Here is a 12,981-nt window from a genome sequence, read left to right as displayed (position 1 = left end):
TCAAAATTTGATTTAATAATTGCAGGTGCGAGCAGTTCACGTGTAAGCGTACCGCCGATCAGTCCACAAGGTCAACGGACACACGTTTTACAGCCTGGTTTACCTGTACCCGCATTCGAAGCGAATTTGGTAAGTTTTTATTTGTCTAAGTTGAACCATTTACCAACACTTTGGTGTATTGTCATCCAAATCCGGTGTTTTGTCATTTTCGAAATCGATCACGTTGTTAAAGGCGAAAGTTTTCAAAAAATAAAACAAAAAATAATAATTTCGAATGTGAAGTGCTTTTGCTTATTGTTTGCATAGATGAAGTGAGCAACAGCACTTTAAATTAAAGTTGCAAAAAATACGAGTCTGACCTGCGATTTTGAATAAGTATTTGGCATTTGAATCGTTAGTTCGCTTTTCAAAAAATGACCGGCAGACCGGCACTTGTCTATATGATATTTTAAAAAAATTGAAAACTTTGGTGTTAAATTTCAACTCATTTTACACGCTGCTTTACTACACGAAGCATGGAGAAATTAGTGGTTTCGGTAGTGGACGAATACAAAGTCCACCGCCTGCACACCAACAAGCGTCACCAATAACACCGGTAATTTACATGAGATGTTTCTTAGTCAATCGCGGCTGCTTATTTCTTTTGTTTCGTTCAACGTGATTTTGTTTGTTACGTTCTCCACTAAAATGTGTTCTAATTTCATTCCTACAGGGCGACGGTACATTCTCGTCAGTTCCGATCCGACGCGATTACTTTATGTATCAGGACCGATATGGTAATGTCATGGGTCACGCGGGTCATGGATCTCGGATATCATCATACATACGAAGGTATGCCAGATACAGAAACTTTTATTTTCTGAATTTTCCGGTAACTAATTTTCATTGAATTCGTTTAGATCGCCCATACTACCCGGATCGGCTGAACATAAGGATGTTGCTGATATAGACGAACCTTTAGGAACAAGTCCTCCTCTGGAATTACGTCGTCCGACTAGTGCACCACGTGCAACTATTGCTATTCCACATAGCTTACAAAGTCCTCAAGATCGAGGTAAGTGACGCGGAAAACTATTTTCTGTGGTTTTTCGATCCATTTATTTGATTAACACACGCTCATTGATTGCTGTTTTTTTTTTAAATAGATTCACCGCAAGCTGCGCAAGTGTACGGTACTCGTATACCACATCCAGCACACTTCCCAGCCGACGTCAGGTTCTTCGATAATAGTCGTGCAATAACTGGAACCGAACCACCGCCAGCACATCGTTCGCATGGTGTAGTAACACCATCTCCAGCTTCGTCATATACAACTCAATCATCGTCACAATCAATTGGTATAGTATTACCTCACGCTCATGATAAATCAATAGACCAACGTGAAAGAGACAAAGAGCGGTCGTCTATACCTGGTAAGATGAGAAGTGAGAGAATCGAATTTTTTGGCATTCGGAACGAAACTAACAATACGTTTCACACAAAAACAGGACCAGGAAGTATGCCTAGCCATGGTAGTCTTGTACCAGCTATGGCTACACCAACTGGCCGTATACTCCAAGTAGCAACGCCACCGCACGCTAGTCAAGTTCCACCGCAAGCGGATTCACTTCTAATGCTCTTGCAACGCTATCCGGTTATGTGGCAAGGATTGTTGGCTTTGAAGACGGATCAGGCAGCCGTTCAAATGCATTTCGTATTTGGAAATCCGAATGTGGCCAGTGATTCGTTGCCGTGCAATAGCGATGGTTCAACGCCGCCGTTACGAATTGCACAACGTATGCGATTGGAACAGACGCAGCTGGAGGGAGTCGCTAGAAAGATGCAGGTACGTTGAGAGAATTAATGATAGGTACGATAAAATGCAATAACAAAATCGGATTTTTCCTTTACAGACTGTCAACGAACATTGTATGCTGTTAGCGTTGCCATGTGGCCGCGATCATATGGACGTACTGCAACAATCAACGAATCTTCAAACCGGTTTCATCACCTATTTGCAACAGAAGCAGGCCGCAGGTATCGTAAACATTCCTGCACCAGGTAGCGAACAAGCCGCTTATGTTGTGCACATATTTCCATCGTGTGAATTTGCAAATGAGAATTTGGCTCGAATTGCTCCCGATTTACTGCATCGGGTTGCCGATATAGCTCATTTGTTGATTGTGATTGCGACGGTTTAATTGGCCCTGTGGGGGGGGCGAGTGCATGAAGATTTAAGAAATGTGTAACGACGATCATACACATCAACAATGAATTGGACATATTATTTACTCACGGATTTGACAATATAATGAAAGACCGAAGACGAAACAATTTGGTTTTTGAATTCGGAAACATTAAAACATTTGAACGGAAAAGAGAGAAAATGTTTTCGTATTTTTGAGACATCATAAACAACAAGAAAATTACGAATCACGGTATACATGGAATATATAAATAAATGTAAATAACGTAGCTTATAGATCGCTCATATTTAATAAGTAAAATTATTTATTGTTTTGATCTCAAAGAAACATTTCTTCTTTAAAAAAGGGAAAATTTTTTGTTTATTTTCTCCGCATCTTTCTCTCGGAACAAAAGGAAAAAAAACTTAAATTGAACCATCATCCCCATAGCGCATAAACATTCATTCGTCAAAACTTTATATAGTTTTGGACTGTCGTCAACCAATTGAATATTCCGACCGCATTGTTTAAATCTAAATTGACAATTAAACACACCAACCGCCAAAATCGATGTGTGGAAATTTTCAATTTAAATTTTTTATTAAAAAAAAAGACAATGAAGTCACTGGCGACAATTCAACAACTATATGCAAGTTTGCGGATTATTATTGGTTAATCCTGTCATTTTCTCATTCAAACGAACGTTCTGTAAAATAACTATTTTTTATTCATTTCATCTATCAGTCTCCCATCGGTCGTTTTTAATTTAATGCTTACAAAAAATGGCGCACTTTAAGTGGAATATTTGATAAAGAAGAAGAAGAAGAAGACGAATGATTGGAGAAAATAAGATAATAACAAACAAAAATTGAATCCAAATTCAGTGTAAAGATAAAACGTGTAAATAGTTTAAAAAATGAAAACAGAGAAATTAAACAAGATTTTTAATATAAATGAAACTGATGAATTAATGAATTAAGAAGAAGATGAAAGAGGAAGAGAGAGAGAAATTATTGAAAATAATAGAAACGGGAAACTTAATTTGACTTTTTTTTTGTTTTTGTTTGAAATTCGTTCCATTTAGTTTGATTAGACACAGTTCATAACAAATATTAAATCATCAATTTTAATGCGAATTCCCCATACTACCACACCCATCCATATCCAATAACATTCTTCTTTTTTATTCGATAGATTAGAAAAGAACTGAATTTCAAAAAGGATACATTTTTCGTGTTATACAGGCGGATGATAATAAGAAGTCACAATTACAATCCTAACTTACACATTTTCACGGAATTTTGAAAACCGACACTTTTTCTGTTTCTCTTGAGTTACAAAATGCCCACAAAACATAAACTGTGTCGGTTTTCAAGATTCCATGTGTGTCCATTACCAATGTGAAGATATTTACGTTTAGGTATTATAACGTGGATATTGTGGAATGAAATAACATCAATTGGATTGTAACTTCTTTATTGTCTCCACCTGTAGATTTCCGAATGAAGAAAAAAAAAACCCGATGATTCTACACGTCCATCACATTTGACTTAGTTTAATAGCTTTGACAGAGAAACAATTCCCGAATCTTTATTTTATTCATCCACAAACACATTTAACCATCATTCATCAAAAACAAAATTTATTTGGAGAATTAAAGTGGCGTCGTCAGTGAAGATGATGATAAACAAAATGTCGATAAAAGAAAGAAAAATTTGAAGAAGAAAAAAATGAAAATTGTTTTTGTTATTGTACAGTAAATTCGAAGTAATTAACACACACCCAGACACACATGCAAAATTAATTAAAATTAAAAGAAATTAATAATGGAAAAAATAAAATGAAAATAAGAAAAATCATTGCCTATTTATAAATAGAAACAAAACACAAGAAAATAATTATTAATAAAAAAGGAAGAATAATATAAATACAATTTAGATAGCAAATTAAACGTAAAAAAAGGAAGAAGAAAATGAAGAAGAGGATAAACAAAGTAAAATTATATGAAAAAGTAATGTGAAAATATGAGATAAAATAAACAAAAACAAAAAAAATTAAAAAAAATTAAAAACAAGAAACCCAGTTTACATAAACAAAATATATCGAGCATGCGGTTTATAGCGATATTCTAATAGAAATTTATTATAATGAAGAAAAAAAAAACAATTGACTTAACTAAAATGATTATAATCAGCAGAACAATTCGGTGGACTTTCATTTAATATTCTCCGTTGAAATCATTTCTTTCCTACATAAAAAAAACTTTCTTTATTTAGTGTCTGTTAAACGTAATACTGTAACATTATTTCAATGGGACTAACACTCACATTGTTTCGATATATTTTTCCGGTACAATGAAATTACGTTCTAAAATAAAAAAATAAATTTAAGAAAGAAAAATCCTTGGAAATTCAAAATTTCTGTTTACTTTTTCCCCAAATTTACTCAAATTTAAACAAATCGAATTCTTATTTTGTCCACCATATATGAATCCGATCAACGAATAAGACATAAAATAACAAACAAAAAATGAAAGAAACTATTCGAACCACGTGAAAAGTTAAGCGAAACCAAATTATCGGAAGAAAATTAAAGGGAAAACATTTTTTTAAAAAACAAACAAAACACAAATCCTCAATAAGAAACAATGTTTTATAAATATTTAAACAATAGCAATATTAATAACGTAAAACAAAAGATTTAAATGAAAAACCTAATTGAGAATGGAAAATAATTTTTAGGTCGTTGAAAGACTCTTTTTGATTGATTGTTAGTTTGCATTTTGTTTTTTAGTGTGGGTTCGATTTGATTTTGATGTGTTTTCATCGAGGAACAGCAGAAATTTTTTTAAACTAAAATTATTTCGTTTATTTTCATCAAATACTTTTTCATTTAATTAACTTTTTAGGTTTTGACTTTTTTCGACGGTCAAAGATTCGATAGAAGAGAAGAATCATTTTTTTTCTCTTTTAATTCGTTTGCTTTTTATTCTTTCTATTCGTCTTTTGTTTTAAAAATAAGTTTAGTTTTGTAATGCAATTAAATTTTAAGTTTCTTATTATTTGAATTAATTTTTACAATTTAAATTATTAATTAACTGATTGTGATCAATAAAAGAAAGAAAGAAAAGATTAAAATTAAAACATAAAATCGCGTTAAAATTAAAACAAACATTTAAATAAAAATGAAAAAAAAAAATAAAAGTTAAATTTAAACAAACAAAACAAAAAAATGAATGAATGAAAGATAAAAACACATTATTGTACCTTCTGTATATTTTGTACATAGAATGATGAAAGAAAAATGATTTAAAAATAATGATAATAATTAATGAAGAATAAATATTAATTAAAGCAAAAAATAAATAAAAAATCTAGTAATTTAGATGAAAATGAGAAGAAGAAAAAACAATTCATTTACAGAAAAAAATATATTTAACATTAATGTGGTAAATGAAAAGGAATAGAAGCAGAACGAAAAATGAATAAAATAAATTAAGGGACGAAATGAAAGAAAAAACAGAAAATAAAGAAAAATAACAGAAAATAAAAGAAAAATAAAATAATAAATAAAGAAGAAGAAAAAATGAGAAAAAAAAATGTTTTGTTGTTGTATATAAATATAAATATATTATGAATTTAGACTATATACATGTGTATAAAAAAACAAACAAGAAAAAATAATATTATATATATGAATATATATCTTATTTCTGACTGTAATGTACCTAGGAAAAAAACTACCAATAAAAACTATTACATTATTACTTAAAAGAAAAATTAATAATTAAAAAAAACGACACGTCTTTTTATTTGCCATCGTCATCAATACCATTGCTGTGGTTCGGACCCCAAGAAACTTAGACGGATTTGGTTGAAAATCTACGTCGAAAAATCGGACCCATTGTTGTGGGGGACGGTCTTACTGTGATTTTTTTTGTTCTGTACATATTTGAAATTTTTTAGTCTTAAAAGTCATTGATGTTCCTAGTCGCTAAAGTGTTTCCAGGTTATGGTATTTTGACATAAAATTTGAAAATCCCTTAGCAACGAAATCAATTTTTGCGCCACAAAGTATCATATACTGTGAACCTGTTGAGTCTTCAACAGACGATCTGGCTGCCAGTCAGATCTTTAGAATTGTGGACTTCGGGCGGAGAATGAAGTACTTTAATTCGGGCGTGCTGCCCTTTCAACTTATATGTTTATTCGGACGTTCAATTCGGCTTCCTATGCAAATCAGTGCTCCTTCGATTTCTATTTCATTTTAACCGAGAACTTCGATTACGAAAGGAACTCTTCGTCGTTCGTCGACATATCGCCTTCTTACGAGGGGTAATCGACTGGCCGAAATGGTGGCAAATCAATTCCTAATTCCTTTTAATTGCTTTTAATTCCTTTTATTACTTCAATTACCGGATCAGCACATATAATTGCCGGATTCGCCCTTCAATTCCTATAATTCCAATTAATTTCTACAATTCCACGAATCTTCGAAATAATTCCACGATATTTTCCGTTACGTTTCAATTCCATTGCGACATATTTTTTTGTAGGAAATAGTTGGTGACTCACTATAAATATCGTTGTCAAAATAGAGACTAAAGTCAAAGAAGAATGGTCAGACTATACGCAACTAAAATTTGGAACAGCTATGTTGCAGTTTCCCGGATACTCCGCTCTCCGGTAAATAATTGTAGTTGATGGAAATACAAGGAATTGGCCGGAATTGACTGAAAATACGTGAAATTGATGGAATTATAAGGAATTGACCGGAATTGACTGGAAATACATGAAATTGATGGATTTTAAGGAATTGACCGGAATTGCCTGGAAATACATTAAATTGGGTAAATTAGGCTAGTAAGGTAATTGAAAGTACATTAGACTAAATACAAATAAGTACGATGATCGGATAAAAGTACCAGGAAATTGTAAGTTTTTCCGATCATCATACTTTACTTATCCTTATGTTATAATTATAATTCACTTTCAATTCCTTACAACGTATTTCCAGTCAATTCCTTATAATTCCATCAATTTCTCGTATTTACATCAATTACAATTTTGTCCAGTTTTCTTAATTTATGTTAAAACGTACTCGCCCTTCATTGTCATGAAGTGATAATTAAATGAATTATTTCAAAACTGAAAACATCGATGACTTTAAAAACTCAGATAAATCTGAAATTGTGTTTTCAAGATACCTTGAGTATTATTGCAAAAGTAGGTCACTTTCTGACTTACCATACTTTTTGGTACGTAAGATGACATTTTCAGAGATGATTCTAAAAAATTTTACGTGCTTCTGGTCGGTAAATGTAATTTTTTGAGTACATTTTTCGTATTTACCGACCAGAAACATGTAAAGCTCTGTAAGTTAGATGTTCCAAATTTAACGTCTCCACTCGTCAAAATAAAAATTTGTCGGACGTTAATCGAAAAAGTTAAAAAGGTTGGAATTTTCATGCGAAAAAAATTCTTTTCTAAGTTAATACTTGAACCGAAAAGTGAGTAAATTTGGGAAAAAATGAATGAATTTAGGGTCAAACTGAACGTCAACTACCATCCCCAGTGGGGACTCCTCACTATCTCCAAAAGAAGCAAATAATTTTGTTTCTACTTGCGTCAACTTATCTCAGTTGTGCATCAATCTTTTGGTAAATTCCTTCCAGTTAAATGCTTTTTCTTTGTCGCAGTGTTTCCTCGTGTTATCTGCTCTCTCCGCTCGTGTCTACGTGTCTTGTATAGCATATATCGAAGTAATTTCAGTCGCAAATTTTGTGCCCTTTCATCGCTTAGAGTACTGTACACTATTAGGTTTTAATTTATAAGTTCACCGATTGATAAATAATTAGAAGAATTCTTTTATTAAAACAAGGTTCTGAAGAAGTCGAACCCATTTTTTAGTCATACCAATACCGACCCAGAAGGAAGCGAAATCAATTTCAAGTCTGGAACTTCCAGAGCTAAACTTGATGAGAGAGTGTCTTACAATGCGAAACTTAATTTTTTTGATAATTTTTTTCACACTGAAAATATTCGAGTAGAGGAAGTATATTCATCGTATCATCGTAATCACGGTCACGGTTGTTTAAAACCCTATACAGCGCGTTTGGGCTTTTTTGGCACTTTAGACCATCAAATTCACATCAACAGACCCAACGCATAAATTTTTACTAGAGAGTTAAAAATGCTTATTGTTTTTGGAGGTTTGCATAGCACGAAAACTCATTTTTCCAACGACAAAACAAAAATTTCAATATCTTTTGAAAACCCCATCAGTCAATAGACCGATAAGGTGGGACCTAATTGAACGTTTCAATATTTTTTTAAAGATATTTTCAAGAAAATTTGGGAAATTCAAGAAAATATTTCCTCTAGTATGGGCTTGCTCAACATTTACAATTTGTGGTTGACATCAGAGAAAAATAAACATCCGATGTTTTCCCATAACTATATACAAGAATGAATTCAATAAAATGTATGTGAACTGGGAACAACGTACAGCCATTGAGCAATTTTACTAAGAAAGTAAGTATTTTTTCGACTTACAAAAGCTCTACTCTGGTTCTTGTCGATCTAAAATGAAGGTAACGAAAATTTACGATCGTCAAAGTGTTTCGATTTAAGTTTGTTCTTTGGCAGAAAGAAATAAAAATATTATGAGACTGACCATCATACAATTAACCTACACGCCCTTTCACAAAATGATTAAATCTATTTTCCAAGACCTGAAAATGTTAAATTAACTGTTTACTAATTGAAACAATAATGCTGCAATCTGCATATTTCGACCAACATTGTCTACGATGGGAGTTTGATGAGAGAGCACTCCTTCATTCTTTTTTGTTGCTTTATTCGTCCAGGAACGGAAATACAAAACGCTCACCTTATTTATTAGAATCAAATAAATTTATTCGCAAAACACATTTTACACAACTCGTTCGGTTGAAATTTTACATATTCTTAGAAGAGTTTGCATTCTGAAATTACATTAATTCATTGCTATCATAGACATAATATGTACGTTCGTGGTATGGATGGAAATCACCTAAACGTCGTATCCAACCAAATGGCGTTTACCGATACATTCACCAATATAGAACCAGAAGAACACTTCAGCTGTTACCAAAGTGTTTAGCCAAGCATCTCTGACAGTCGCATTTTTCCAGGCTCCGGTTCTTGCACCGTTAATGATTTTACCAAGACCTGCTCGAATGGCTGGAATGTCACCTGGTGTTGGAGGGGTCAGTTCCACCTTAGCATATTTCAAGAAAATGTTGAACTTCGGTCGTCCTTGCACAATGAGCGCTATTTAGGAAGAACAAACTTTTTTAATAATCATTGGGTGCATCGGGCATATCAGGTGGGGAATAGTCCTCAGAAATTATGTAATCTTTGATTGTGGAAAAGTGTGGTTAGAAGAAATGGTTTAAACTGTATTTTCACTGTCATTCCCGAGGTTCTATCGTATGGTAAACTTACAGTTCACAAGCCCGGACACTTTAGATGCCATTTCTGTAAATTCTATCGACTTCTTGGTGATGAATAAAATTGATTTTGTCTTTTTGAGATGTAGAAATCGGACGAAATGACAGCTCGAAAATTGACTCAAATGCAGTGATGTTGTCTACAATTTGAAGAAAACGTATACCACGAGCGGTATCAGCGGGTGGTATAAAAACATATAACATAAGGCGCAAAATTCGAAAAAAAAGGTGCTGCAATGTGACAAAAATCATTTTGTTACGTCTTTAGCAGCGTAAAAAGAACAAAAATTCGTGATTCCGCGCAAAAGTGATCATATTCGACAGCTGTCAAATGAAATAGAGTACACTATTTTGTATGAAATGGTTTTTTGCAGTTTTTTGCAGCTGTATGACACACTGTCTAGTTTCAGTACCCCATTTAGAGTACCCCTCATGCTTGAATTGCGTTAGTCTCACCAATCACGAGGTAAGAAATTTCATGACCTGAATATTAAATGGAAAGCTCCACTACATAAAATCTTCAAGGCTGTATACTTTTATGTATTCCCGCGTATCTAATGAAATGGCGATCTGTGTGACCTCCCCAAGTGTACAAGTGCTTGCTTCAATTATACATAGAATCCTACAGTTATGCACATCGATGTAGTAGGACTTAAGACAATGACAACTGCTATACTTACCAGGGAATTGAAATTGCGAACAAAAAGCCCTGACACTTTCCTTACCTTGCCTAGATTGTTTTGCGATTTTGAACTTTTGTCGAAACGGCATTGTCCCGGGCACCATTATTGAGAACATTATCGTTAACTTCAGACCTTTAGTCACACAATTTATCACCATTTTAACTTATAGTAGATTACGTACTTGTGCGGAAAATTGTTGTTTTGAAGAGTGTGGAGTTTGTATGCTGAGCCGAAGGCGAAGTATACAACCACACGAGTCAAAACAACGATTTCCGCACAATTATGTAGTTTATTTTACCTCTTAAGTGCAGCGAAAGTGAATTTTTCTTTTGCGGGCCCCCTGCGAAATAGTAATTTATACAACCGAGTGATAAATGCTTTTTTAGGCACTAGATGTGTAAATTGTCACTCGAGGCAGTAGGCCGAGTGTGACAATACACATCGTGTGCCTAAAATAGTACATTACTATGCAAGGGAAGTAAAGTGATATCTCGTATCCAGATGAGAAAAAGTATCCGAGGGCGGCAGCCCGAGGTACTTTTACTCATCGTGATACGAGATATCACTTTATTTTCCGTGTGTAGTACGACGTTTTACTATGCGAGTGATGTAAAGGTTATTGCCTATACATGTAATAGCCTTATTACATGCACCAGCATAGTAAAATATATTACACACTTGTCACGAAGAAGTCGAGGCTTGCCGAGACTGATAGTGACAAGTGTGTACTCTATTTTATTACATAAGCGAAAACGGGACAACAACATAGACCTGAAGTGTAATTTTGACATCCGAAAATCTAGCGTATGTGATAAGAACGAGGACATATAAATAAAAGACTTTGACCCAACAAGGACGTAGTTTAGTTGTATTAATGACACATATAGACAGTTCAAAGTAGTTCTCTATTAAGTTGCTATATAAACCCCAATCACAAACTTGTGGAGTGTGGGATCTGCTAGGTATACTGTCCTAACCGAGTATTTCTAAGCTGTGAGAAAATTGTTCTTATTTCATTCATGAGCAAATACATTCTTCTACATTATCGCAAAATCGACGCCGACTGAATTTAATCTAACATACCCAAAGCCCAACTATGACAGTTATTTGAAGAATTTTGGACAGTTTACATTTAATCGGAAAGAAGTTGAAATGCTTAGGTCTAGCCAAACGCAAAACTGTAACTTTGATCATAAGACAACTAGTGCAGACAAAAGTTTCTTTACTATGCTGGTGCATGTAATAAGGCTATTACATGTATAGGCAATAACCTTTACATCACTCGCATAGTAAAACGTCGTACTACACACGGAAAATAAAGTGATATCTCGTATCACGATGAGTAAAAGTACCTCGGGCTGCCGCCCTCGGATACTTTTTCTCATCTGGATACGAGATATCACTTTACTTCCCTTGCATAGTAATGTACTATTACGATCGAATATGCAATACAAGTTACCTTCGGCGGGAACAACGTGGAGAAAACCTAGGACAAAGTCGCACTTTTTCTCCGTCGGAAACCTCTCACACGCTAAAAAAAAGACCTCACATGACAGTAAATACTAGGAATCGCACTCCAAAACTACATCTAATTGAAACTAACTACTACGCCAACGCTGAATGAAATTTCCAAAGTTTCTAAAGTTTCGACTGAAGTTATTTATTTCGAAAAGATGTTTCTAATTTCAATGTAGAAAATTTAGAAACTTCCATAGCCAGATCCGAAAGCATTTCCAGCTCCATTGCCAGCTCCAAATCCTTGTTGTCCATATCCTTGTGGACTGCTAGCTCTGCTAGGTGAACTGCCAAAACCAGACGAACCGCCATAGCCAGACGAACCACCATAGCCAGACGAACCACTATAGCCAGACGAACCGCCATAGCCAGATGGACCGCCGTAACCAGATGGACTGCCGTAACCAGATGGACCGCCGTAACCAGATTGACCGCCGGATCCACCTTGACCGCTGTAACCAGATGCACCACCGTTTGATGCAGCTCCAAAGCCCTCACACGCCACTTTGCCACCAACGACCAATTCAGCGATGGCCAATTTCTGAAGAACACCAGCCTTTGCAACGTTTACAACTTGACGGGCAGCCATTTTTGCAGATGAGTATTTCGATTTGAGATTTTTACTTTCAAGTTATTAACTACAAGGCGGTTGAGCACAGAGTGACGAAGTTCCAACACAAACTTTACGTATTTATAGGCCATGCACAGTGAACTGGGATGGTTTTCATTTTAAAAGACTCCTTTGATATTAAATGCTCTATTTCGTAGAGTGAATAGAATTAGCTTAATAGTGAAATTTTGTACACCAATAAATAGTGAAATTTTAATTTGTTCGTTAATGGTGAAGTCTTAATGGAAATTGGAAAATATAAGTTAAATATGTGAGTGACTAGAAATGTACAATATACCTCCTACTGATATCTTAAACATAGCTAACGCCGACCCGTACGAAACACCTATTCGTATCAAAAGCCTTTAATGTGAGACTCTTCATTTATCTTACTTCATTTTCTTCTCTGCTGAAACACTATTCTCCCTTTAAAATCACTTACATTATCCACTCTTTGCCTTGTTATCATATACAACTAAATTGCCGGAGGTAATATAGACAGCCCCGTACGAAGAC

The 12,981-nt window shown here is 34.3% G+C and overlaps 3 protein-coding genes across 10 annotated transcripts in view; 1 reads left to right on the top strand and 2 right to left on the bottom strand.

The window, feature by feature from the left end:
* Window positions 1-3,674, top strand: part of LOC119066325 (protein split ends) — a 68,427-nt gene extending 64,753 nt beyond the window's left edge. For 4 of the 7 annotated variants that reach the window (XM_037168723.1, XM_037168717.1, XM_037168719.1 and 1 more), the window contains 7 exons: window positions 26-129; window positions 515-595; window positions 713-831; window positions 900-1,054; window positions 1,146-1,424; window positions 1,488-1,825; window positions 1,893-3,674. In XM_037168723.1, coding sequence (XP_037024618.1) covers window positions 26-129; window positions 515-595; window positions 713-831; window positions 900-1,054; window positions 1,146-1,424; window positions 1,488-1,825; window positions 1,893-2,180 — 1,364 coding nt within the window. In that variant the 3' untranslated portion in view covers window positions 2,181-3,674. The remainder of the gene's footprint in view (window positions 1-25; window positions 130-514; window positions 596-712; window positions 832-899; window positions 1,055-1,145; window positions 1,425-1,487; window positions 1,826-1,892) is intronic. The other 3 variants (XM_037168720.1, XM_037168722.1, XM_037168721.1) reach the window with 3 other exon arrangements.
* A 5,383-nt stretch (window positions 3,675-9,057) lies between these two features.
* On the bottom strand, window positions 9,058-9,809 carry LOC119066324 (ATP synthase subunit g, mitochondrial). Its single transcript, XM_037168716.1, has 3 exons — window positions 9,653-9,809; window positions 9,219-9,478; window positions 9,058-9,150 (listed from the first exon to the last, which is right to left on the bottom strand). Exons 1-2 carry the CDS (start codon window positions 9,681-9,683, stop codon window positions 9,219-9,221), a joined length of 291 nt encoding a protein of 96 aa, XP_037024611.1. The 5' UTR covers window positions 9,684-9,809; the 3' UTR covers window positions 9,058-9,150.
* Window positions 9,810-11,979: 2,170 nt separating this feature from the next.
* Window positions 11,980-12,538, bottom strand: LOC119066323 (glycine-rich cell wall structural protein 2-like). Of its 2 annotated transcripts, none has more exons than XM_037168714.1 (2): window positions 12,197-12,538; window positions 11,980-12,142 (listed from the first exon to the last, which is right to left on the bottom strand). In XM_037168714.1, the coding sequence occupies exons 1-2, from the start codon at window positions 12,442-12,444 to the stop codon at window positions 12,040-12,042; spliced, it is 351 nt and encodes a 116-aa protein (XP_037024609.1). In that variant the 5' UTR covers window positions 12,445-12,538; the 3' UTR covers window positions 11,980-12,039. The 2 variants fall into 2 exon arrangements, with proteins under 2 accessions (XP_037024609.1, XP_037024610.1); XM_037168715.1 differs by having other exon boundaries at window positions 12,215-12,538.
* Between the last annotated feature and the right edge of the window lie 443 nt (window positions 12,539-12,981).

Source organism: Bradysia coprophila, chromosome IV, assembly GCF_014529535.1.
Source record: "Bradysia coprophila strain Holo2 chromosome IV, BU_Bcop_v1, whole genome shotgun sequence".
In the NCBI taxonomy this organism is placed as follows: domain Eukaryota; kingdom Metazoa; phylum Arthropoda; class Insecta; order Diptera; family Sciaridae; genus Bradysia; species Bradysia coprophila.
The sequence above is the reverse complement of the archived record's forward strand: the minus strand, read 5'-3'. Positions and strand labels throughout refer to the sequence as shown.

What these genes read in the sequence shown, in the direction of transcription:
- LOC119066324 (XM_037168716.1), bottom strand. Translation starts at nt 9,683, where the DNA reads ATGGCATCTAAAGTGTCCGGGCTTGTGAACT. An exon ending in AGTGTCCGGGCTTGTGAACT is followed by an intron (nt 9,479 to 9,652) that starts GTAAGTTTACCA and finishes CTTCCTAAATAG; the next exon opens with CGCTCATTGTGCAAGGACGA.
- LOC119066323 (XM_037168714.1), bottom strand. Translation starts at nt 12,444, where the DNA reads ATGGCTGCCCGTCAAGTTGTAAACGTTGCAAAGGCTGGTGTTCTTCAG. An exon ending in GGTTCGTCTGGCTATAGTGG is followed by an intron (nt 12,143 to 12,196) that starts TTCGTCTGGCTA and finishes TGGTTTTGGCAG; the next exon opens with TTCACCTAGCAGAGCTAGCA.